We start from the raw sequence: 25,423 nt of genomic DNA, 5'->3' as shown, positions 1-25,423 counted from the left end.
TACATTTAATGAGGTCATATTCTCAAATTATAATCAGAGTAGTCAATAGCGGCCAACGGCAGCGCTATCCCGCTATAGCAGAGCGGACCGGGGGCCAGTCGATATGGGAAGAGACTTAGTGGTTCAGAACACTATAGAAGACGCTATAGCGGGTAGTGGGGGTAGAGCGGTGCTCGGCCCGGAGCGATTTCTTTCCCGCTATCCTTTTCCCCTCTGAAAAACCAAAATTACCCCTTAAGTTTAAAACGTTTTAAGGGTAATTTATGGGTTTTCAATCAAATTTGAGTTGAGACTCAACCCTAACCTTCCTTCACCGACGTTTTTGCACTTCTCCCAATCCAAAAAAATCACAAGTTCCTCGGTCTTCCCTCTGCACTTCATATGCATACAATTATTATTCATGTAATTTGTCAAAAAAGAATGATTAAATAGTGGTCATCCCGCAATCCCTTTTTCGGTGTCGGCGCTCCGCGCCACTATCCAGGATTGACTACTTTGATTAAAATTGGTATGGACGGTTCAGGGTTGTGTCCAGTGTGTCTGCTAGTTGGTTCATATGTTTCATGTACCATCAATTTTACCCTTATCTCTTGGTGCATGTTCTTAGTTTGTTACTTCTAGTTAACAGAAATGGCCCCTGCTTTGTGGTTATCATTATCTTATTTAAAGAAACATATATTATTCTTTCTTGACAATCCACTTTGTCATTGTTTAAGAAACAATTATAATTTGAGAAATCTGTGACAAGAAACAATTAGTTTCCTCATACTATAAATAATATCAGTAAGTAATACAGGGTATGTATGAGAATTTGAGAATACTACAGTTTGTAAAGCTTCCAATTGCCTCTTTATTGAGTTTTCTTGTGTTCTATCTTTTCATGAAAGTGAGACCAATTCTAGCCAATGGTGATGCAGAAATCTTCATTATATGTTTCACTCACTCTTCTGTGTTATTCATGTACAGAAAATCTTGAACACTAAAACTTAATCTAGCAGTGTTTTCTCAAGCCTTTGTCAAGAAATCTTGTGAGAGCATGCAATTCTTATAGGTGTGAAGACTGCAGTTAGTCTTGCATGATCAGAAAGGGAATAGTCTTCTGGCCAACTACCCTTCTCCATCTCTTGAGGGAACAACACTGCATTTTTAACACTAAAGCCAATTGTTTCCTCCTCTTCACTATCAGTTGATTCTTTGTCTTGCGTCTCGTTCGATTTGTCATCTCTTTGATAATCTGACTCTGTTTGATTCCATATTCGATACTGCAGCCAAACAATACTACATATTAGATGAAAAACAACTGGTTTAATCTGTCTATAAGAACTATCGAGATAATCAATTGCAGGACACATGAAGCACTGACATAAACACGAACTCAATTACACTGGTAATAGTTTGAGAAAATTAAATAATTGAATGCTATCATGTGTGTTGTTGTTGGACACTAACATGTATGACGATACTATATAGGACTTCCATGTGAAGAGTCGGTGCTGCATAATTTTACCTCTATACATCGATGATCGATAGATAATAAATTTAAATAGATAATAAATTCATCTGAAATACTTTACCAGAAATTGTTTATAATCAATTACACCGTTTCCATCTATATCTGCTTGAAACCACAAGTCCTTTGTCTCTTCATCACTCAAACCATAACAATGACCAATCAAATTAAGCTGCACAAATTGTAAAAGGCTTTCAACATGAGATTTTCTCGGAGAAATTCTCACATCATCTGAAACATTCAAGTACACACTTACCTGTTGAAGCGCTTTACGAAAACCAGAATATGTAATACAATCTTCATTTTCATCCTTTAGAAAATCAAATGCAGCACTCTCTGTCAATGAAGTTCTTTGCAATAGATACTGAAAAAATGAAAAAGGAGAAAATATTCTGTTATTAACTTCACTGTCAACTTCTTTTGTAATGAAACATGGTACAAGTTATAGCAAAGATGGTTAAAGATTACCTTGAACATGCCAAAAACTGCTTCGCTCCAACTTGACTTTAGCAGTTTTCGATATTTGTCAGGATTCAGGAGCCATATGAAATCAACAGCACATGTATTTCCGAGATGGTTACGATGACTAATCCACTGCATTGAACATTGTAAGAGATCTGATATACAGAGGAAAATTCAAGTTAGAAAAGGGTTACCTTGTGAGCATCTGCATCAGTGTAGTGATGTGCAGTATCATAGGATGATACAAACCCTTGAGACCTTAGGAACATGTAAACATGTCCGCGTTTGCTTCCGTTCCAATCACTGCCAAACAAAAATTGTATTCAAGTTATAAAACACTGACACAAATACAACAATACTAACAAGTTGATCTTTGATCTTGATAATAATTGTTTGTGGAGCATATATCAGATGTCAGTCCGACACATCTGTAATCTGAAGTGTCGTTGGATTGATAATAATTGTTCGTAACCACATGTATTACCAAAACACTGACAAATACACCAACATATATCAAATGTCAGTCAGACACATCTTTAATCTGAAATGTCGTTGTTATATAGCATATACGTGTTTTAAGTTTCTATAAAATAAAACATTACCCGCATAGTATAATTGGTAAAGGCTTAAGTTGACACTCTTTCTGATAAGATTCCACATATAGAAGTATCTTGTAAACCTTTAGAAAAACAATTTTTCATGCTTGTTTAGCTACAATTGTATGCAACAAAAATGCAACTTAGATACTAAAAAAATAAGTGCTTAAATACCTGATGAAGTCGCACAAGGCATAGACTTGAATCATGAGGAAATAGTAGGTGAGTATTGACAATTAGAATTTCTTGTCTAACACCACTTTTTTGACCCTGTGAAAGTGGAAAAGCTAACTCAACATGTAACAATTGAGCTACTCGATCACCACAATCATTGAAATGCAACTCCTTGTAATTTATAACTTTGAAATATTCCTTTTTCACTGCTATCAGAAGACCTGAAAGTGAAGTCTCAAGTATCAGACGGTTCACCGCACACCACGCCGCATCCCACACAGTAAGTTCCAATTGTCGCCACTATATAAGAAAGAAAGCGTGCCATTTCTAAGTAATTCAAATTTAAAAACATACCATCGCCACGGTTGTTAGTCCTTCCGAGCTTAAAATGAATATATCCAGCATCACCAAGTCTCTTCTCATACAGATTAACAAGCTCTTCATTTCCAACCCAAAATTCCTGCACAATTCCAACACATCAAAAACAGATTTCATAACAAGAAAAACCAAAAGTTTTCATACGAAAATGCAGGGATCGAACTCTGAACAAACAAAAAATGCAAAACCTGAAGACAAATAATGGAAGATCTCTCAAACAACAACCAATCCAAAATCCTGTTATTCCTCGCCAACCAACATCCTCTATACTCACTTTCACGACAACTCTCATCCTGCTTCAACACCACCAAAACATAATCAACAACAATCCATTTCAAAAAATGCACAACGATGTTAAACAAAAAAAGAACAACCTCATGGTTAATACGCTTGTATATAGGAGCAAGAATGTTGAAAGTGGTGCAGCTAATACAAGGTAGTTGTTGTTGGTTTTCCTGCATTGCGTAAATTTGAGTCTTTGAAATTGTTCTTCCCATATTCTTATTATTTTACGTACAAGAACAATATATCAAAGCTAGTTTTATATATAGATATATTTGCAGAATCTTTTTTGTTGCTTTTCCATCAAAGTAATCTAGTACCAACTAGGATCAAAAAGAATGGCACACTAAACACCGGCCACTGACAAAGAGTGTCACCCTAACTTTTTTTTTGTCTCAATTTATTTGTGTGTAATTTACTCAAACTATTTTTTTCCTTTTATCTACAAGGATATTGAAATCTTATTAAATACAAATATCATCTGCGTGCAACTGCAGAGGTTAATCATTATACGTGAATACTAAATATGACTGTAATGAATGACAAAATTCTCCGTCAAGAAAATCTTAACAATGTTTAATTTTATTGTGTTGATTATAACAAAGTAATGAATGAGAATGGAGGTAGAAAAACATAAATCATCTTAACTTCAAATCAGTTTTAATTATTAAAAATTAATTTTTATTTTTGCAAAATCAAACGCACGCAATGTATGCTTATAAAAAACCACATGGTTCATTTCCTTTCTTTAGTTTGTTTGTGGTCCCTTTTAGTTTTCTTGTTTTTTCTTTTTCATTAGGCATGTGGATGTTAAAGTGATATATAGGGACACAATTTTTTGTTGTTGTCATGTTTCTCATGTGTTAAAATCACACTAGATCTAAGATTGATAAAGTGTCATCCGAGTAGTTTGGAGTAGAACTGTATCTATTTGAAGAATAGTTGTCCTATAATACAAACTCTACATTTTGGGGATTATTAAGTTTTGAGTGATATCATATTTAATGGAGTTTCAAAGAATGTAAAAGAGGTAGAAGAGAGAATATTTTTTGTCCTAGAAATTGTGTCTATGTGGATCATGATGAATCCTTCTAGTTTTTCTTTTATGCTTGAATGCTTTTTTTGTCGGTCTTGTCAATTCTATATTTTTGGGGAAGTAATCACACTGCAGATAAATTAACTACAAATTCTAATTTTAAGTAGAATTAATTAATTTTGTTTTCAGATTCTACTTGAAATTAGAATTTGTAGCTTCTGTTTTCAGAATTAATTCTAAATGATTTTTACATTGTAATTTATTATTCAACTCACTTTTACATAAATGTATCCAAACATAAATTAATTCTGCTAAACTCAATTCTGAATCAATTATGTCTACTACCAATCCAAACACGCCATACATTTAACTAACAACATTTCTTTTTTATTTTTCAAAAATATCTTTTTGAATGCATTACCTGATAAAATTTTATTGAAGATAAATTTCTAAATTAATTATTTAAAAAGAGAATTAATTAATTATAATAAAAATAGTTAATATTTATATAGAAATATCTATTATTAAATAAATATAATTAATAATAAAGTGGTAAAGAAATAATGAATTTACTATAAAATTTAAACGAAATTTTACATAAAGAAAAAAAAAACAGTCGTAGTCTTGTACAAGTCAATTTTAATGTGTGAAAAGAATAAGCTTATTCGTATTCACATCAACGAAGAATAGGGGTGGCAAAACGGGCAGCTTGTGTCCGTCTCGCCTTAAGCCTACCAAAAAGCGAGCGTGGTGTGAAAGCCTGTCAATTAAAACGGGCATAAAATTTATGTTCGCCCCTTCAACGTGGCGGGCGGCGAGCTTTGCCTGCCTATTTTTTTTTATAATTTTTTCTTTTACTTTTTAAAAGATTAATAGTCTTTTTTAACCTTTCAATTAAATTTTCACTTATTTTTTAGAACAAATTTTTTATAAATCATCTTTTAAACAAATTTTATCTAAAAAAATATTGCATATATTTACAAATAAATGTATAAAATAAAACTATTAAAAATTTGAATTACTATAATTAATTAAAAAAAGCGGACTTAAGGCGAGACGAGCTTAACGAATAAGTGAGATGGGCTTTAGCGGGCGGTGGACTTTGGCGGATCAAAATTAGACGGGCGGCAGGTTTTAACGGGGCAGACTTTGGTGGACGGCGGACCCAAAATTCCAACACAACCAATCATTTTTTGGCGGGTGTGCGGACAGACCCGTTAAGCCACCGCCCATTTTGTCACCCCTAATGAAGAATATCCTATTGCATTACAACTTTGTTAATTTGCATTATTCAAAACAAGAAACTTACATGAATTTAGGTGTGATTTTTACTATTTTTTTAATAAAAATATAATAAGTATATATTTTTCTCTTATACATGTGTAATTTTTTCCTATTTTCACTTCTTAAATAATATTTAAATATATGTTCATTGAAAAATAGTAAAAACTACATCTAAGGAATTATATCTAAATTTTCTCATATTTAAAATTTTATCTGTTTCAGCATTTGCTATTGGATTTTTTCATATTTAATATTGTTTTTTTTTTCAAAATTATCCCTAATTATTTATTATAAAAAATTTAAATAAATTATTAAATAATTAAATATATTATAAATAAATTATTAAATAATTAAATATATTATAAATAAATTATTGTTTGAAAAGTAACAATATTTTTGCTTTTCGGGAGTATTTATTACTATGTTAGGGTAAAAAATTAGTAGAGCTGATTCAAATTTCTTTTTTTTATGCTAGCATGGAGTATTTATTACTATGTTACGGTAAAAAATTAGTAGAGTTGATTCAAATTTGTTTCAGCTCAAATTCGATAAAAAATAATTCAACTCAAAACTCTATTAGACATTGTCACGAGTTTTTGCAGTTAGAACTCTGATAATTTAAAACTCGTCTCAATTCAACTGATAAATTAAATTTCATCCAATTTAATAGTTCAAAAATGGACTAAAAAATTTAAATTTAAGAAAAAAATAATATGGAAGTATAATTAATTATATCGTAATAGATTCAATATATAAAAATGACTTTTCTCTCTTTCAAAATAAATAAGGTATGAACTATCGCAGTGTGTTTGGACCTCATTTGCATGTTAGAAAATAGCAGTAAGAGCAAGTCGTGGAAAGAGAATAAATGTTGTGCCGTATACCATCTTTTATCAATGTGAGTTGTAAGCACCGGCCCACAGAATTAGGTTTGATCTTTAAACCGAAAGTTAGAAATTTAGAAGAAAGGCTGAATCAATTGCTTTCTGAAACCAATAAATCAACGGATGCCATCATTAAGGAATCAACCATATATATTAGTGAGAAATTATATTCCAAAGTATGGAATCTATAATAAAAAGTGGTCAAATTCTAATAACTTAAGGGTGATTTATTGGTGAGTTTCGTATCATTGTCTTTCTTATATTCGATGGAGTTTGGTCTTTATCTTTTTATACATTTTTATCTTAAAGTTAAATATCATTTTCATCTTAAATTTTTTTTAAACTACTGTTTTTGAAAAATCAACATTTCTTTTATAAAATATGATGTGTTTCGCAGTAAAATGAGAAGATAGAATTGTCTTCATAAATTAAGAGGGACTTCGTGATCTTTTTCAATATTTATTGGGAACAATAATTTCTCCACTCTCACTCATACATTTTTCTGCAATATTGGAGGGACGCTTTACAGATTTTTTCACTAGCCGCAAAGTCATTTTTGTCTTTTTTAATTTGAGATCCTCAATTTTTCCAAGAACTCATAAGGGGATTAAAATGATGCTAACGTACGAGTCAACTAGTGATTTGCCTACATTGATATTGCATATAGTGATGGGCAATGTAACTCTTCCCGAACCATTTTACTTTTGAGGCAATGTTCTTTAAAGAATTATACTAATTGTATCCTTATATATCTTTTTTTTTGGTCAAGATCTCTTTCATGAATTTCGCATAATTAAGCATTTGTTCTAAGACTTCTGAAAATATAATGTTTATTAGTAATTGATTAAAAATGTCAAGAAACCTTGCAAATTTTTCCTCTTTATCTTTTTTTGTTGGATTACGAGGGTAAGACAAGTTCTGAACTAGTGATTTTGTTTTGTTTTTCTCTTTTCTCCTTTTGTAGGCGTTCCTCCTCATTTCATATTTTCACCTATTTACTTTTCTATTTTCTTTTTATATTGACGTTTTCTTTCCATTCTTCAATAATCATTTTTGTCCGCTTTGTGATTGTTACTACCTCGTCCACTTCTGGTTGTAACAACTTTACATTGCTTTTTGTTTTGATCTTGTTAGAGCAACTGTCCAATTTGGTTGGTAAGGTCTTGGGTGAATGTATCGTTTTTCTGATGATCAGCTACCGACAATTGTATGAATTGCTGAAGCGTAACTTCCATGTTTGATTTGTGTTGAAGATGTGGTTTCATATAGTATTGAAAATGTTGTCTAGTTGAAGGACCATCTTCTAAATTCTAGCGGAAATTACTTCTTTGGAAATTACAATTTTGATATTGCTATGGCCTCTAGTAGTAGTTCATAAAATTGACCTCTTCATAAGTTTAGGGCAAAATCCAATAGGATGATTTCCGTTGCAAAATTCGCAAAATGCAATCTGCCTTTATTGTGGTGATTCATGCATTTTCTTTAATTGTTGTGGGAGTTTAGAAAACTACTTAGACAACTCATCCACTATTTGGGTTAACAAATTATTTTGTGCAAGAATAGAATTATTGGTATTCAACTCCATGATACCTTTCTTTATTTGTGAATGGTTTATGTTATGTTGTCCTTGATGATCACTGAGCGCCATTATTTCAATGATTGCAATTGCATCTTTTGCGTTTTTGACAAAAGAGAACCCCTTGCAGTAGCATATAGCAACAACTTTAATTGTTGATGTAATCCATTTCTAAATATGTGGATATGTGTAAGATCATTAAAATATTGGTTTCGACATCTTAAGCTTAAATTTGTACCTCTCCCACGCTTCACAAAGAGTTTCATTGTGCCATGGGAGAATCCCAAAATGGCTGCCTTTTCTTCCATGAATTTGTTGTGAGGAAAGAATCTAATCAAGAAATTTTCCGTCAATGCATTCTAGTTTGTCATTGTCGATGTTGGTTGGTCTAAATACCGCTCCTTTTTCTTTTCCATCCAATTAATGTGGAAATAATCTCCGGAATACTGCTTCCTCCTTAGTTTCTGGAACTTCTAGCAGTCCAAAAATCTCATAGAACTGTGTGAGTTTTGTATACGGGTCCTCATTGTCCAATCTAGCGAAAGGATTAACATAAATAATTTGTAAGAATCTCATTTTCATTTAGTTTGAAGGAAGTTCCTTTGTAGGGTCTAGCAATGTGTGTCAGACATCTCAGATTAATTATTGTGGCATGATATTTTACCAAAATTATTTGCACTGTTGTCATTGTTGTTGTTCTTATTACTGTTATTATCTATATATGCTATGTTTCTTGCTTTGAAACCAAAGACTCTTCTATATCTTGCAACTTGGATTACAACTTTCTCTTTCCTATTCTTAATATTGTTCCTGCATTAGATTCCTTCAATAAAAAACAATTTAAAAAAAGCAATTTAACATGGCCTACATAATAAAAATCAACACTTTAAAGAACCTGGATTGATGAAATAATACTGAAAATTGCATATAAAATTGATCCTAAAGGAGACTTTTATCTGGTATAGCAGTTGGAATTGAAATAACAAGAAAATAATACTTGTAGCAAAGAAATAGTAGCAATTATGAACTTAAAAGGCAACAATAATAAACTTGAGATAATGCAGGAAATTAAGTGCATAAACACCACAATGTGAGTTGTTTATGCTTTTATAGGTGAACTTATGGCTCTAACAAAGCTTGGATCCTAAATAATGAACTAAGGTCCTATTTGTAGCCTCAAACTCATATAGGAACTACTGAATTTATGCCAAGTGAGTGGGAGAAAGTGGGGGAGAAATTGCTGATACTGGTGCAATTTTTTGGGGAATTAACGTCATAACGAGAGTCAGCTAGGGTGGCAGTCAACCGTCATTACTCCTTCAAAGGGGGTCTTGAACACGGATCATGACGAGTGTCAGCTGGGCTGACGATCTGCCCATCATGGCATGTTGACTAACACTTCTTGTTTCTTATTTTTTGGCTGACGGTCTGTCTTCAGGACTACGTGACGCCCGTCATGACTAGGTTTTGCCTGTCATGACAACATGAAACTTAGAATACATTGCCTTTTCACCATTTTTCATTGTTTTACCATGCGGAGACCTCTTAATGATAAGTACCTCAAATATACAACAGAAAACCAACTTAACACCACACAAATGCATGAATATACCCTAAAATGAATACAAATCGAGCTAATTAAATGGATCATTTAACATGTTATCAGTCATCATATGCAAATTCAGTTTTAAATCGATACGGGTTATGTTGAGTAAATTTGCATTAACTAGGCTAGTCTTATAGTTTGATTTTTCTTCTTCTTTCTGTTTGTCATTTGTGAAGTTGAATGAGGTGCTATCATCAATTGGAAAGACAATAAATTTTTTTGGATGTGATATACCTTTTGGATATCACAGAGGTTTCTGATTTTAACATTGTATGAGTTGTATTATGAATGACCCTTCCATGGTTATGTTCTTCTTTTGAAACAAGTACAATATGATAGATCTTGACATTAAAAATAACAAGATCAATTGGTTTACAAAAGACAAACATTGAGACTCTTTGTAAAGGTGAAAGGAAAGGACGTGGTCTTATCATTGCCATAAATATTATTCCATTAAAGTACCTATATTAGAAAGTATCAATCTCTACAGATTTTCAACTCTATTTTTGTTTTGGTCCAAAACCTGCTTTATTTTGTTCACCCTTTGTTAAGTGTGTAACTATCATTGAGTTGTATCATTTTACACATCTATTTGTATGTCATCTTAAATTGTAGCCGCAATGCTCTTTATATGAATGGTTGTTAACATGGTTGCCGCTACTGCTAGAGTTGGAACAGTGAAAGCTTGTTCAGAATTAATAGAATGTGTGAAAAGTTTTGTGATAAACATGTTTAAGTTGCAGTAGAGGAATCTTTTTTTTAATTTTAGAAATATATTAGATGTATATTCTTTGTTTTCCTATGACATTACCTGTGGAGTTACCTGCGAGTTTTCTTTGCCGAACTTTTTACCTGCGGAATTAACTGTGATTTTATCTTTGGATATATTTTATGGGTTTACTATAGGATCTATTCCCACCACAATAATTATCAACGAAGATTTTAGCTAGGAATCACTAACGGCAAAAAAAACCATAGAAAACCTATTTCCTGCAAAATTTTAGTTTAAATCTGTAAATAAATCTACAAGAAAATAGATTATTTTTAGTAGTTTAACACCAACAACCCAAAACATTTTAGGCAGGGTACTCATGCTCGAGCCAAGTACCTTTCCTCGAAGTCTTAACATAGATAATATTTCTTAAATTCTCATTTCACTACTACAAATAATACATTTCATGACAAAACTTTCACCTCAGCAAAAAAAAGTTGAGGTATAACGCCAAGGCACGCCATATTTTATTTTTAAAAAATAAAAATAACATTCTCCTAGTTTTTAATAACACCGAGGGGAAAAATAATTTAGGACACGCTTCAAATCCCAGTTGTTGTAGTTTATGTTTTTATTTCGTTATAAGTTTAAACTCATTGATCTATCACTTCCATTTCCTTAATATCCGAAGGATAAAATAATCAAATTTTACTATAAAAGCACTCGTTTAACATATTTTACCCTAAACCTAACTTATATGTATTCGCCCCAAACTCGTATGCATCATTCTTGTGGGATAGATCGCAAGACATAAAAAATCTTCAATGTTCTTCAATCTTAAACAAGTTTTGTTTCTGAACTTGCAATCTATCTTACATAATGTTGTTGATGTTGTTGTTGTTGTTGTATTTTTGGAATAACCTTCATATGTTGTCATTCAAAGAAAACAACATTGCTTTCCTTGCCTAACAACATGGAGAAATTTATTCCTAAACATTATGTAAATTGCACATAAAAATGTTGACTGATAAAAAATTGAAATGGACACATGACATGTGACTTTAAATTTTTTATCATTTACCATTTTTTTTCTTTGAACTTATTACATCGGTTTTTTCTAAACCCAAGGGATTTACTTATTTTAATATATTTTTCAATTTAAAAAATAAAATATGTTTCCCCTCAATTTTTTTAACAAAACCGAGGAAATATGTTACACAACTACAACAATGAATCTCTATCCTACATTCTTAAAGGAATAACGCTCAAGATATTGCCAACATATTGATCCACAATAAACTATCTACATCTAACACTACATATATCTTTATTAAGCATTTCCCATGAAAACATTTGCTCAAGATATTAAAATCTTGGAACTTAAAGAAGCTTGAAAAAGTTCTCTATGATGCATTGCAAGTGCAGAAAAATATTTCCAATGGTTGGAACAAATAACTCCATTCTTGACACAGATAACTCCTTAGAAGTTGGGATGCATGTGTCGCACGCTCGCGAAAAATAAACAGCGTCGCCACCAATATATTTATCCCATAGGGAAAGGAATATCAGAAAAACCTAACAAAGGGTAAGAACAGGGTCTTACGACCAGAGAATCTAGGTACGGGAGTCGGTTACGCAAGGGGAAGGTACTAGCACCCCTTGCGCCCATCGTACTCGATGGTATCCACCTATGTTTGTTTCTATCTAAAGGGTGTGTACTATGTCTATATCTACATGCGAATGAATGCAAAATGTAGGGAAAAGAAAGAATTGTACTCGCACGGGCCCTACCCCGCTGCCTACGTATCCTTTTCAGGAATCAGAGTTGCCGTAGCTCGGCTCATATGTTTTTGTTTGTTTTTGTGTTTTTTAGTTGGGCGGAGTTAACGTTCGCGCTCTTGCATAAGGGACGACCTACGATGCGTACGAGCGGAAATAACATGGCCCTTAAGAAAAGAGAGAAGAGAGTAAGTTTTTGAGTGTTTCGAGGAAATTCCTTAAGCAAGGGAAACTCGAGTTACTCTTTGGTTGGTGTTTTTTAGAAATTGGGAACTTATGCTCGAATGGTTCCCTTAAGCAAGGGAGATCCAAGCACTCGAATGATTCCCTTAAGCAAGGGAGATTCAAGCTTTCATTCCCTATTTAATGATTTTCACTTTTTTATTAATGTTTTTTAAGTATTTTCTTTGTATTTTTTAGAGGGATTTTATTTTGGATATTTATTAAGTGTTTTAATGTTGTAAAAGGAAAGAAATGATAAAAGGGGGAGACTAGCCTAAGTATTAGCCTAATTGATTATTGTTTTAAGGGGAAATTCTAAGGTTATTTGGATGTCTACAAAATAGGCCAAAAATATGGCCAAAAACAAGTAACAAAATCACACAATGATTATACAAAAAATAGCATGGAAATGGTACAAAACATAAAGAAAATGATTCAAGTATTAGTACAAACTTAACCTAAAAATACTACTATTTTTATGAGAAAATTCTAAGACTAAAATTAATCCTAAAATCACCTAAATCTACCTAAAATTCTTATTATTCTATCAAAAGAAATTTAATAACCAAAAAACTATGTCAATACCTAAATTCTAAAAAGGAAAAAAAAAAAAGTGAACAGGGGGTGCTAAGTTGAAAATGGTGGTATGCCAGTAGTAAAGGCGCTGGCCCAACAGGGAGAGGCCCAAGGGATTATTGTTCACGGTTTTTTGATACCAAAAAATGGTGGAGTACTATTGGGCTTAAGGGGAGCGAAAATTTCGTATGTCTCATGGATTGCATTTCAGACTTTGATTCAACTCGTTTTTAGATTTTTAGATCAATTGTGTTTATTCTGATTTTATAGAAAAAATTAAAGGAAAATTAATTAAACGAAATAGAAAACGGAAATTAGGGTTTAATGTGTTGTGACTTACGACGATTCAACTCCACAGAACTCTCTCTTCCCTCTCGTTCTATTCTTTCTTCCTATCGGAAATCGTGTCCGCCGTACCGGAGGCGGCGGAGCGTGAGGTTTCATACAACAACCCCTCGATCTTCACCATTTCTTCTACCCTAAACGAAGATCCGACCCCGGTTCCCTCGTCTCCTCACTAATTTTCCCTAAGTCACTAGACTCTAACCCTAGAATCACAAATTAGTTGGCCAAAACGCGAGGATTCACATGATTGATGGAGGGGAAAGATTCAGCAAGAGACACGCAACATCATGGTGCGGGGATTTGAGCAATAAAGAGAGGTTTTAGGCTTACCTACCGGAGCAGTTCCGGTGACTCTTCGACGGCTAGCGAAATAAACGCGAGGAATACTTCAATTAGGTGATTTTCTGGTACTCCTCTTCTTCTCGCGCTATCTTCCTCTTCTTCTTCTTTGTTAATTTACCCTGAGTTCAGTGGCGGCGTTTGTGTCGTTGTTTTCGAGTTCTGAGAATGAGAGCGTGAGCGAGTGAGATTGTGAAGCTTTATATAGAGTTATTTAGAGAGCATGGAGATGGTTGTTAAGGGATGGAGGTTGAGCTCAGTTGAGGGAGTTTCAGAGGTTGAAACTCCATCAATGGTGGTGATGAGCTTTGGTGAAGGTGAGGGTTGGATGAAGATGATGAAGAATTTGAGAAAGGTTGCAGAGTGTTGAAGATTGGGGGAGATGATGAAATGAAGAGAGGTTGGAGAAGGTGTGGCAGAGTGAGAGGTGAAGATGATGATGAGGAATGAAAGTGATGAAGGTTGGTGAGAGGAGTGGAGAGGTGAAGATGGCGTGAAGAAGAAGTGTGATAATGGTGTGTAAAATCTGAAGCATGAGTGGTGGTTTGAATTTATAGAAATTGAGAGGGAGAGAATATTCAGTTAGAGCTTGGAGTGTTTTAGGCCCTTGGATCGAATTTCAGTTAGGAGAATTGGAGGGTGAAGATTGAGTTGGTTTTTAGGTGGTTATGAGTTCAGAAAGTTAGTTATTGAATTCTGTTACAGTAGTTACAAATTCAAAAAGTTTGTTACATGTTGCTGGAAGTTAGGAAATGTTAGTTATAGTTAGTTAACTAAACTGATTTCTGTTAAATGTTGTTGGTGAAGTTAGCTATAGGTATAGGAAAGGTTTGTTAATTCTGTTATGAGAGCTGAGCTGGAAATTAGTTAGAGGTTAGAAAGGTTTCAGAACTCAGTTAGCCTTTTCTATTACAAAACTGTTAGCACTCTATTATGTTAGTTAATAGTCAGTTGGAGTGAGCTTGGACAATTAGTTATTGTAAGTGGACTGAATAACTAGAAAGAATCTGAAAGTTTATAAAAAACTAGAAAGGTGGCTAGATGTTGGTTTTGAAACTAGTTACTGAGTGTCATGAATGATGTATTTTGGTTTAGTTATTTTGAAGGGTTTAATGGTGTACAGGGTTGCAACGTATCTATTTGTGTGTATGCAAAACTGAGTGCAAAACTGGTTGAGTTTATTAATGGAATGTGCAGGTCCGATGAGTACTTTTGGAAGTCAATCACTACTATGTTTTTTCTGTTATAGGTTCGGAAGGTGGGAAATTGTTAGGGATTGGACTGTTAGTCAATTATAGTGAACACTGTGTTGATAATTTTCTTGAATCAGTATTTGCCTTTTCTGTTAGTAGTGAATACGTATGGTTTTTCTGAATGCTTGCCTTTTGTTTGAACCTGTAAATTTGGTACTGATTTTCGTAGGTTATGCAGGTTTGCTACTGAAACGGTTCAGAACTGGAAGGTTTGTAGTTGCGACGCGGAGTCGAATTCGGCTTATGGAACTCACAGTTTGGCTTGAAACATGGTATGGTTTTATTGATAGGGGGCTGGTTTATAAGTTGACTGTTATGATGCTGTTAGTAATGTTAGGGATTGATTGAGTGAAGTTTGGCTAAATGTAAAACTAGTGTTTGGTTAGTGACCACTTAGATCATGATTGGATGATGTAATGTTTTGGTTAAATACAATTATGTAGGGATGATTAGTAGACTGAATCCATTCAAGTTTGTTTGAATTTCCTGTTTGTTTTGCATTTGGCTGGCTGTTTGAATTGTTGGGTTGATGCTCATGGCTGTATCGTATGTGGCTGTGTATTATTTGAATGGATGGACTGTTAGCTAATGTATGAAAGAAAGATGTTAGATTAGCTTGTGGCTGTGAATGAAACTGGTTATGTGCAGTCTTTGTTTGGTTAATTGGTGAATGTTTTGATGTGGCTGTTTTGGTTTACAGGGGCTGGTATGTATGGTATAGATGGCTTTGTTCTTTTGGTACAAGACTCTTGGAACTGGGTTTACTTGGAGCAAAATAGAAGTGAAAGGATTGAGCACGAAGTTGGCGTGAAGAAGTGTTGAAGAAACTTCGAAGACGAATATTGAACCTTTTAGGCATCGGCTTAGGATTTTTCGTGTATTTGTGTGTAAATTCGATAAGCCTTGCAACTTATACTCGCACCTTATTTGTATGAATTTGTGATGACCTTTTCCTTGAAATGTATGGATTCTGCCAAGTAGTCTCTTGAATGAAAAAATGGTGACAAACCAATGGAATTGGATACCTTGAATGAAGAAATAGGGATGATATTTGTAACTTGAACTCTTGATACTTGAATCAAAATGATGATGTGTTAATGTCTTACGACTTATATACCAAGAAACCACGTGGATATTCTTCTCTTTATGATCTTAAGTCGTTAATCTTCAAATCAACTCTAATGAACACCTTATCTTAACTTCAATCAAGTAATTTGTATTATTGGTCATAGGTATTGAGACGAAGGACATGCTTTGAACCATAGAGGATCTCTTTTCTTCGATGCCTTGTATCATGACTCATTCTTTTACAACTCATCCCATGAGCCCCAGATGACATGAGACTTTAAACCAAATAGCCTTAGTTGATGAATGTCAATAAGCTCAATCATGATGAATGAGAAACCCCAATCCTTTTGCTTTGGGTGCATGTTGCTGAAGAACAAGTAGCTTTTGAGAGGAAACAAACCCTAGCTCATAAGATCTTCATTTGAATCCCTTAATTCCATTATCCAATGCCCAAAGATTAACCAGATGAATTAAGCTGGAGAGAAGTAGAAACCCTAATTTCCAGGATCTTTGATCCCAAGCCAATTTTATTTATGCATGAGTTATGTTAATGCCCTAATGAAAATATGCAGATGAAATGCAAAGTGTAAGCCAGATAAAAATAAGGGGTAGGACAAATTTGGGGTATGACAGCATGCAATCCACAAAACCTTAGAAGTTGGATGTTACTCTCCAAGAATAACAACTACTATGATAACACAACATTTGTCGTAATAATGTAATTTAATATTTTGTGTAAACGATGTAATGTTTAAAAAAGCTTATTCACCTTTTACCTCGGTTTTTGTTAGAAACATAGGGTATAATTTTGGCGTGATTACTGAGGATATTGATCATGCTCAAGTCACTTCCATTAGTGATCCGCGTGAAACCTAACAGACATTCATTGTAAAAGCGTTCTGAATATCAATAATCGTTAATGAAACATAAATTGGGTTTAAGGTTTGTGCTCTTAAATAATCATTTTTTACGGCGTTCTTCAATAATCATATATTAATTCATTTAAATAACCGTTTTCTTTTTTTTTTCATCAAAAACAAATAAATGCAAAAAGGATCTGAAATATATTGTACCCAACATTTTATCTTACCCGACATTTCAATGAAACAAGGATCCAACATTTGATCTTCACCAACAGTATCGACGATGAATCGGATTCAAAATTTATTATATATATATATATATATATATATATATATATATATATATATATATATATATATATATATATATATATATATATATATATATATACATACATACATGAATGTTCTATGTAAATAGTGTAATATTCTTGGCAAATAACTAATTTATTAATATTCTGTATTTTGTAACGAGTTCAAAAATAACGCTATCAATCATACCCCTTGATTTTATTGATACCAAGAGGTGTGATGCGCTAGTTTTGAAAATATTAAAAGTGATGAAGTTGGGGTTTGAACCCATGTGCATAAGCATTTTTCCCTCAGTGTTTTAAAAACTGAAGGGTAAAATGGAAACTTTTTATGGCGCCCTTCGTTACTTCGCTTCTGTAGTCGAGGTTAAATGCATTTCACATATAAGGTGAAACGTGTTATTTCACATCACGTCGCGCAACTTCAATTTATTTAGGCTTATAGGGTGGCACTACCTCATATACAATTTCCTCTTGTGACAAGATTTTCCAAAATCAACCTTCTTCCCTACTAGCAGCCGTTGCAAGACACCTATGCTCCATTACTTTCACTTCAACCTTGAAGGTTATATTTTGAGCCATATGAGCCTTTATGATCAAATTCCCATTTGCATCCATAACTTTCAACACTTTATTCTCTGTGTGAATCTTGTAATTCCTTTCAAGAAATTGGACAATACTCAATAGATTACACTAGATTCCCAAAATATACAACATATCTTTAATCAAGGGACTCGTCTACAATTCAAAAAGCTACCTTCAGCTGAGGGATCGCCCTAAGCTAAGGGACTCACCTCCCATTCAAAAGGGTTACGCCCCAAAACAAATAACAACTCTCTTATCAAAAGACTCGTCTCATACCATGGGATGAAACTTGAAAGAAGCCTTAAAACACCTCATCCTTTTACAAGCCCTCATGTTTGTGAGACTGTGTAGTGTTTTATTATTGAGAGTCATAAATAGGGGCGATGTCAGGGTCATCTTCTAGTAAGGAATTGCTTGGGCGCTACCTTTACGGAGTATGTGGGTTTGTATTTAGGACACACAACGTGTATAATACCATTACCTCTCCGTTATTCTTTTAGGAATGGTTCATACCATAACTTTCTTGAAAACAGATAGCTAACAGTTTCCCCTAGTTAAGGGGGAATGGTTACTACTTAGGGTTTCATAAACCCTAGGTCCAAGATCCTCTATAAATATCTGACCCTTTGAGGGTAGAAGATAAATCATAACTTACACAAAATAACGCATAATACAGAGTCTTTCACCTCACATGAGTTGACCTCTATTACCATCATAAACATCATCATACATGGTCTCTCACCACTGCGGGCGAGCCCTACCACCCTAACCGTTATAAAACTACTAAGGCCTCTAAGTACCCCCTACTCGTGTGGAGATAACAAACACTAGTACATTTTGACAAGTAGAAAAATGAATGTTCAAGTTTATCAAAGATAAATCTTGTAAAAATACCAACTCATGGAGTAATAAGCGCCATTCTCAAGCTACTAGAGAAACACTTATTAAATTTACGCTAAAATATATTCAAACCTATGTTATTAATATTTTCCTTGTTGTGAATATCCTTAATTTACAATATTTGAGAAGATGATGAACTATTTTTGGTGGTGGCACATGTGGGAACAATCAAAATATGCTCAATGACTTGCTTGGGATCATTTATTTATTCATAAGAGTGAGGGAGGTATGTACTTCAAATATCTTAGCACCTTCAACTATACTATGCGTGGTAAATAACCATGGAACTTCATGATTAGCCCAAGTAACTTGGTCACGCGTCTTTTCAAGGCTATATATTTTTCCTAACTATGACTTAATTAACTCCATCATTGAGAATATCCCTAGTTGTGTATGGGAAATAATTTTAAGCTCAAAGTTAGTTATTAGATGTCTCTATAAGTATATGATGGAACAACGACGATGAATATGTGGTAAGACATCCATATAGTGGAAAATTTGAAAGTGTTCAACCCAATTCTTCATAATGAAAAATAGGGAAACACTAATCTGATTCATAATCTTGTTGGAGGAAATGAATTGTAATAAATTATGCATACCTTGCTATATGGAGTTGTTCAATATGACGAAGTCATTTGGAAGTTTGAAAAAGACGCAAGTTTTAAGCCTATAATTCATATTGTAATTATAACTGCCTCAAGAATAATATGGGACAACTTCTCCATGCACAAAATAAAAGGGTATGGCAAAATCATATCCCCTTTCCTAATACCATGTTGGAGTCAAAAGAACTCACACCTTGCTGCATTCCAATTAACATTTGTCTTAACACTAGTAATTGCATGCATAATCAAATTTATGATGTTATTTGGAAGTTGATTTTCATGAAGTACCCTCCATATAAACTCCCAGCTAAGCTTATCATAAGTTTTGGAAATATCAACCTTAATAACAAAATATCATTTCCTACTCTTTATCCATACTGTGTAAAGCTTCTTTAGCTATGATGATGTTCTCCTAGGAACAAAATCAGTTTGATAGGGCGACATCATTTTGGAGATGCAAGGTTTTAATTTATCAGCCATTACCTTACTCACCACCTTGTAAATTACATTTCATAAAGAGACGGGTCAAAATTGTATGATATTTTAAGGATGTTCCAGCCCTGTTTTTTTGTAAACATATCAATATCGGATGATGATCTGAAACTCTTCTCTAGTAAGGACTTTCATATGAGCTTCTGGAAAATCCAAGCTCCAATATCATTAATATTGCTTGAAAACGAGTGATGTCACATGCAAGTAAACATGTATGTTTCAAAGTAGAAAGTGATAAAAAGTAAGGATATCGTATCCACGGGGACTGAAAGTAACTTAGATTGATTTTAGCATGAACTATCTTTTTGGAAAATTAGCATAAGCAAGATAAAAAGAATATATGATTGTCACAGGTTCAGTTTAGTAGTAAACAAAAGTAGATAAGTGTTGAAAAGGTAAGTTAAATTTAAATATAGAGGTTATGTTGAGAAGTGATTCATTAATATAACATAACCATTTATGTATACATGATGTGCATTTTCATGCCAGGAAAGGTTGGAAGTGATCTAAGGGTGTATCTCTACAACATCAAAAGCATATACTATAGGGAAAGGGGACAAATCTCTAAGCCTCTCTTGTAACCTTAAAGCATGACTATTTTTACTCTGAAAATCCTTTATGGTTGTAGTTCCGTATCTCTAATATTATATTATACTGAATATCTCTATTCTACTATTTTCAACTATTTTTATCATGAAATCCATTTGTTGTTGGATCTCTCATAACAACAAAATTTTATCTTTTTCCAAGTTGATCAATCAAAGAAACAACACATCATTTAACATAAAACTACATTAAATCAAATTTTCATTACTCAACAAACAAGTTTTAGCTCATGATGAGCCGAATACAAACTACCATGTTGGTTCTTAATCTAGACATTCTTAAATACAAAATAGAAAAGAAACAACAACCTAAGAGCAATGTCTTGTCATCAATCTTCAAGCGTTGATATTATAGATGCATGAGCTAGGGTTTATGCCAATTTATTGGATCATGGGCTTGTGAACAAATCAAATCAGGCCCAAGGTTAAAATTAACACATTCCCTCCTTTTCCTTCTCCTTCGTACACATTGAGAATCAGATACAAACATTGGTGGGGGACAAAGCATAGCATGGAAGACAATTTATAGTAGCATAGGAGCAGGTGACGCTTGTCTTTTTTTTGCATGGCGCGACGTAGTGGGTGTACTTCGTACTACCTTTTGTCTTCTAGCGTAATTGATCTTATCCATTCAATTTAAATATTCTTCCAATGCAACTTTATTCCATGTATGCCCTATGAATCTTTTTAGTTGTTTCTATTTTCCTCTTAGCTGTTTCAAGCTTTCTGCTTTATTTTTGTTCCCAATTACTGTCCCCGACTGTCTTGCCTCAACTTATCAGAACTAACCTTGCAACAAGCAACAAACACATAAAAACTACAAAAGAGAGCACATATTGTGCTCTATGAAAATTACTACAAAAACTCGATAAATTAACTAACAAATGACAAATCAAGAAGCTAAAATATAGAATTAGAACTTATAATAACTCACAAAATATGGGTTATCAATTACACAGGGCCTTATCCAGCTTTTCATATATCCTCTGACCACAATAATAAATGGGGCCGCGCCATGTAAACTTGGGACCGATCATATTTATATCTATCAATTTACAATTAATCCTCTCCCTAAAGGCATTGCACTTTCTAATAGATACTTGAGCCCATCCTTTCTTCTCCAAAAAACTAGAAATGTCATTGAAATCTTTAGCTATACCATCCATGTGCCATCAACCCTATCACATATCTTCTTCAAATATTCCCACAACACTCTTCTTTTGTCCTCATTAGGATTGGCGTAAATAGATGTAAAGTGCTAATATTTACATTCCTCAAACTTAACCTTCATATTATTGTGTTGGAAGCTTCTATATACCATCTCCACTTCTAGTGACTTCTTATTCCATGCAACCACTACTCATGCGTAACCTTCATTTTCAGCAGCTAAATTACCATCAAAGCCCATTCTATTAAAACTCATTGTCAATTTGGATGGGTTGCACCTAATCTCCATATCACTGATATCTCTGGTTTGAATTTCCTTACACACTGGTTACAATATCTACAAAACAGAGTTGCTTGAAGCACCACAACAATTCCAAGCTAGTATACTATGTTTTTCTTTCATCATTATAAACAATCAATGAGAAAAATAAACTCCTGGGACATATCATACACAAAAATCCCGGAGTCTCAGGGATAACTCCATTTCCATAAAGACTTCCTGTTGCGAGTTCTGCTTCATTTTATAGCCTTTACTCTTTTTTTCCTTTATATCTTATTTTTTCAATTGCTTGAGTTCTGTTCTTCTTTAAACCTTGATTCATATTTGGTGGTCTTGTGTCTCTACTTCCATCATATTTTTTGTTATTCTTGTTATCCTTATATCCTCTACGTGTTATTCTTTTTTTCCCCACAATTATAGCTTTGATAGCCCTAGTCACTCCACTTACTTTTCTTTTGAAAACCTTTTTACCACGTGTTGCCAAGGAACTGGTGCGGGTTCTACTAACTTGAGTACTAGTATATGTTTCCGCCTTTCCATTTTTTCCCCTTTATGTGCATTGTATTTGAATTCCACCTCCACTAGTGACACCATGAGATTAATGCCATTATTTATTTATGATATTGCATTTACGTGTCCACCAAATGGAATATTCTCATTGCTCACATTTCTCATTGGTTGCTCCTTATTTCCTCCAATATCTCTGGATTCCTTGTTAATGTCACTTTCTCTCTCAATACTTGATTGGTCTTTTTCCTTGTCCATAATTGTCTCCGTCGAATCTAATAACGGCTCCTGATTAGCATTAATGTCTCCATTTATTTCGGGAATCTCCTCACTTAATAATGGTGGAAGTCTGGATCTGACAGTGCTTTTATCACCACTTGTTATCATACACAGTTGGTCTCTCCGATCATTCATCATCTTCCTTCCATTTTTATGTTTTTGTATCACTTTCCATGGCCCTACAGTGCTCTCTTCATTGACATCATGACCATTTCTTTTCCCACTAACTGTTTCGTTGCCTCCATTCCTCCTTTCAACCTTGTCACCATCTCTGTCGGTTATGAGATCAGGACACCTTCTATATAATAACCAAACCTTCCACATGACAAACATAGAAGGAGAATTCTTTCATAATCTATTTTGTACATTCTTACTTTAATGGAGAATATTTCCAGTAATGTTTTTATCAAGTTTACTTCTATGCAAATTCTAGTATATTTTCCTCTTTCCACTTACAATATGTTCTTGTCCATTTTCACTATTTTACCAATCCTGTTTCTAATGGTTGACAATAACCTTGCATCATAGTATTCTATTGGCGATCCTGCTACACGAATCCAAACCACTACTTCCTTGATAATGTCTTTCTCTGGATGAAAATCTGGGCTCCATTGTTTCAGTGTCACGTAATGATCATAGATAAATCATAAACCATCAGAAAGTGCAGAACTATTGTCATCTTCATGTGAAAACGCTACTAGATAGTAGTTGTTTCCCAGATCAATGATGTTGATGATTCCGCTTCGGACCCACATTTATTTCAACCTATTCTCCAATTCCTTGTACCCTATCTTCCTCCCTAAAAGCTTATTAATGACACCTCTCCTCCAAGGGCGATGGATACGTTTTTACTCAGCTTTTAATTGTACAAACATCAAACAATCATAGCCTCCCACCTGGATCTCTTCAACTTTGACTCCCGATCCCTCTTCATCAACCTCAAACTCTTCATCACTTAACTCGTTGTCTCCTTCCTTTTGCTCTTCCTCTATCTTTCCAACAACTGTCTCTCTGTAAGATTTGGAGTCACTGTCTGTTGAAACTTGTTGGGTCCACTACAATAAATAATACATTTCATGACGAAATATTTCATCTCACCCAACAAAAATCCGAAGTGCAAACCATAGACGCGTCACATTTAATTTTTTTTTAAAGTACCATATATTTCCTTGGTTTTACTAGAAACTGAGGGGAAAAGTATTTAGAGGACGCGTCTTCAAATCCTAGCAATTACATTTTATCACCTTTTAAGTTTTTTTATGACCTATTACCTCAGTTTTGCTGAAAACTGATGGGTAAAGTATTTAGAGGACATGTATTCGAATCCTAGCAACTACAGTTTATCACTTTTTAAGATTTTTTACAGGACTTTACACCTCGATTTTTGTTAAAAACCGAGGTAAAAGGTAGCCCAATTTTAAAAATCCAAAAATTGCAGTTTCTGGGGATCGAACCCATGATCAATATCAACTTTAATTTTATTTTTAAATTTTTTTTATGACCTATTACCTCGGATTTTCTTAAAATCAAGGGGTAAAGTAGCGTATTTTTTTTAATTTATGACCAATTTGATGAAAAATTAAGTAACGAATCATTGTCGTTCATTTATAAAGTAACAATGGTCAAGACATTGCCAGCTCATCAATCCACATGAAACATTGGTGATCTCCGTGAAACTCTCACTAGCCAATCGAAATGTGATTACGTGAATGCCACAACTATCCATCTTAGATGCAAAGTGCTGAAATTTAAACTTAACATATTGAAAATAATGATAATGAAAGTAATAGCAGGAAAATATTTCAAGGTTAGTTTCTTAATATAATCTTTTATCTAGTAATTCCTTGTTAAAATTGTTTAATGTTAGTTGTACTTGTATCAAGTAAAATGTTTAATATTGTTGTTGTTGTAGAAATTTAGTAATTAACGATTCTATTTATTTTGTTTATTTGTCGTTGTTATTGATGTTGTTGAGATTTAATGTTTAAAGATTTCATGGATTTTGTTGTTGTTGTTGTTGATGTTACTTCTTTTGTTGAGATTTAATGTTTAAGTATTATATTGATTTTGCTTATTTATTGTTGTTGTTGTTGTTGTTGTTGTTGAGATTTAACATTTAAAGATTCTGTAGATTTTGTTGTTGTTGTTTTTGTTGTGAGATTTAATGTTTAAGGATTCTATTGATTTTATTTTTGTTGTTGTTATAGGTGTTGTTGTTGATGATATGAGGAAGATTTAGAATTTGTCAAAAAATTAGTGCTTTTTAGATTAAAACGTTAAAAAAAAAGGTTAAAATTAAAATATTGTAAACATGACTTTACACCTCGGTTATTGTTGAAAATCGAGGTAAAAAGTAACGTAGTTTTGAAAATCCCAAAAATGCAGTTGTTAGGGATCAAACTCATGATCAGTGTCACATTTTCCCTCGATTTTTAAATCACCGAGGTGATAAGTGGCAACTTTTCATGTCGCCCTTCGTTACCTCGCCTGAGTAACCGATATTATATCTATTTCGCGTTCGAGGTTAAAATCATTTTTTGTAGTAGTGGTCAAAACTTCACCATGATTATTCTTATGTTCATAACCTAGCTCATCGTATGTGATAGGCCCGGTTGACGTAGCAGAGAAGTCCAAATTTTAAGGTGGTAAAATGGGTTCGGCCCATCAGGCATGTCCGTTTTCCCGCACTTTTTGCGGGGCGGGTCAAGGTTATAGACATGCCCCGTTTTTTTGCGAACTTTTGCGGA

General features: G+C 33.6%; 1 protein-coding gene and 1 long non-coding RNA gene across 2 annotated transcripts; one reads left to right on the top strand and one right to left on the bottom strand.

The window, feature by feature from the left end:
* Positions 1 to 343: 343 nt before the first annotated feature.
* On the bottom strand, positions 344 to 3,730 carry LOC131620705 (uncharacterized calcium-binding protein At1g02270-like). The gene is made up of 10 exons (XM_058891853.1): positions 3,495 to 3,730; positions 3,309 to 3,413; positions 3,097 to 3,202; positions 2,743 to 2,963; positions 2,575 to 2,651; positions 2,167 to 2,275; positions 1,979 to 2,104; positions 1,767 to 1,874; positions 1,575 to 1,682; positions 344 to 1,262 (listed from the first exon to the last, which is right to left on the bottom strand). The coding sequence occupies exons 1-10, from the start codon at positions 3,615 to 3,617 to the stop codon at positions 1,017 to 1,019; spliced, it is 1,329 nt and encodes a 442-aa protein (XP_058747836.1). The 5' UTR covers positions 3,618 to 3,730; the 3' UTR covers positions 344 to 1,016.
* Positions 3,731 to 13,340: 9,610 nt separating this feature from the next.
* Positions 13,341 to 16,507, top strand: LOC131620703 (uncharacterized). Its single transcript, XR_009289252.1, has 3 exons — positions 13,341 to 13,818; positions 15,193 to 15,286; positions 15,715 to 16,507. It is a non-coding gene; the product is annotated as an uncharacterized LOC131620703 (long non-coding RNA).
* The last annotated feature ends 8,916 nt before the right edge of the window (positions 16,508 to 25,423 follow it).

This window comes from Vicia villosa, linkage group LG7, assembly GCF_029867415.1.
Source record: "Vicia villosa cultivar HV-30 ecotype Madison, WI linkage group LG7, Vvil1.0, whole genome shotgun sequence".
Lineage (NCBI taxonomy): Eukaryota > Viridiplantae > Streptophyta > Magnoliopsida > Fabales > Fabaceae > Vicia > Vicia villosa.
The sequence above is the reverse complement of the archived record's forward strand: the minus strand, read 5'-3'. Positions and strand labels throughout refer to the sequence as shown.

Bases quoted from the DNA above. Each gene is read 5' to 3' on its own strand.
- LOC131620705 (XM_058891853.1), bottom strand. From the start codon at position 3,617: ATGGGAAGAACAATTTCAAAGACTCAAATTTACGCAATGCAGGAAAAC. The intron at 2,276-2,574 runs GTAATGTTTTAT...TTTGTTTGGCAG, and splicing joins TTACCAATTATACTATGCGG to TGATTGGAACGGAAGCAAAC. The intron at 1,683-1,766 runs GTAAGTGTGTAC...CAATTTGTGCAG, and splicing joins TTCGTAAAGCGCTTCAACAG to CTTAATTTGATTGGTCATTG.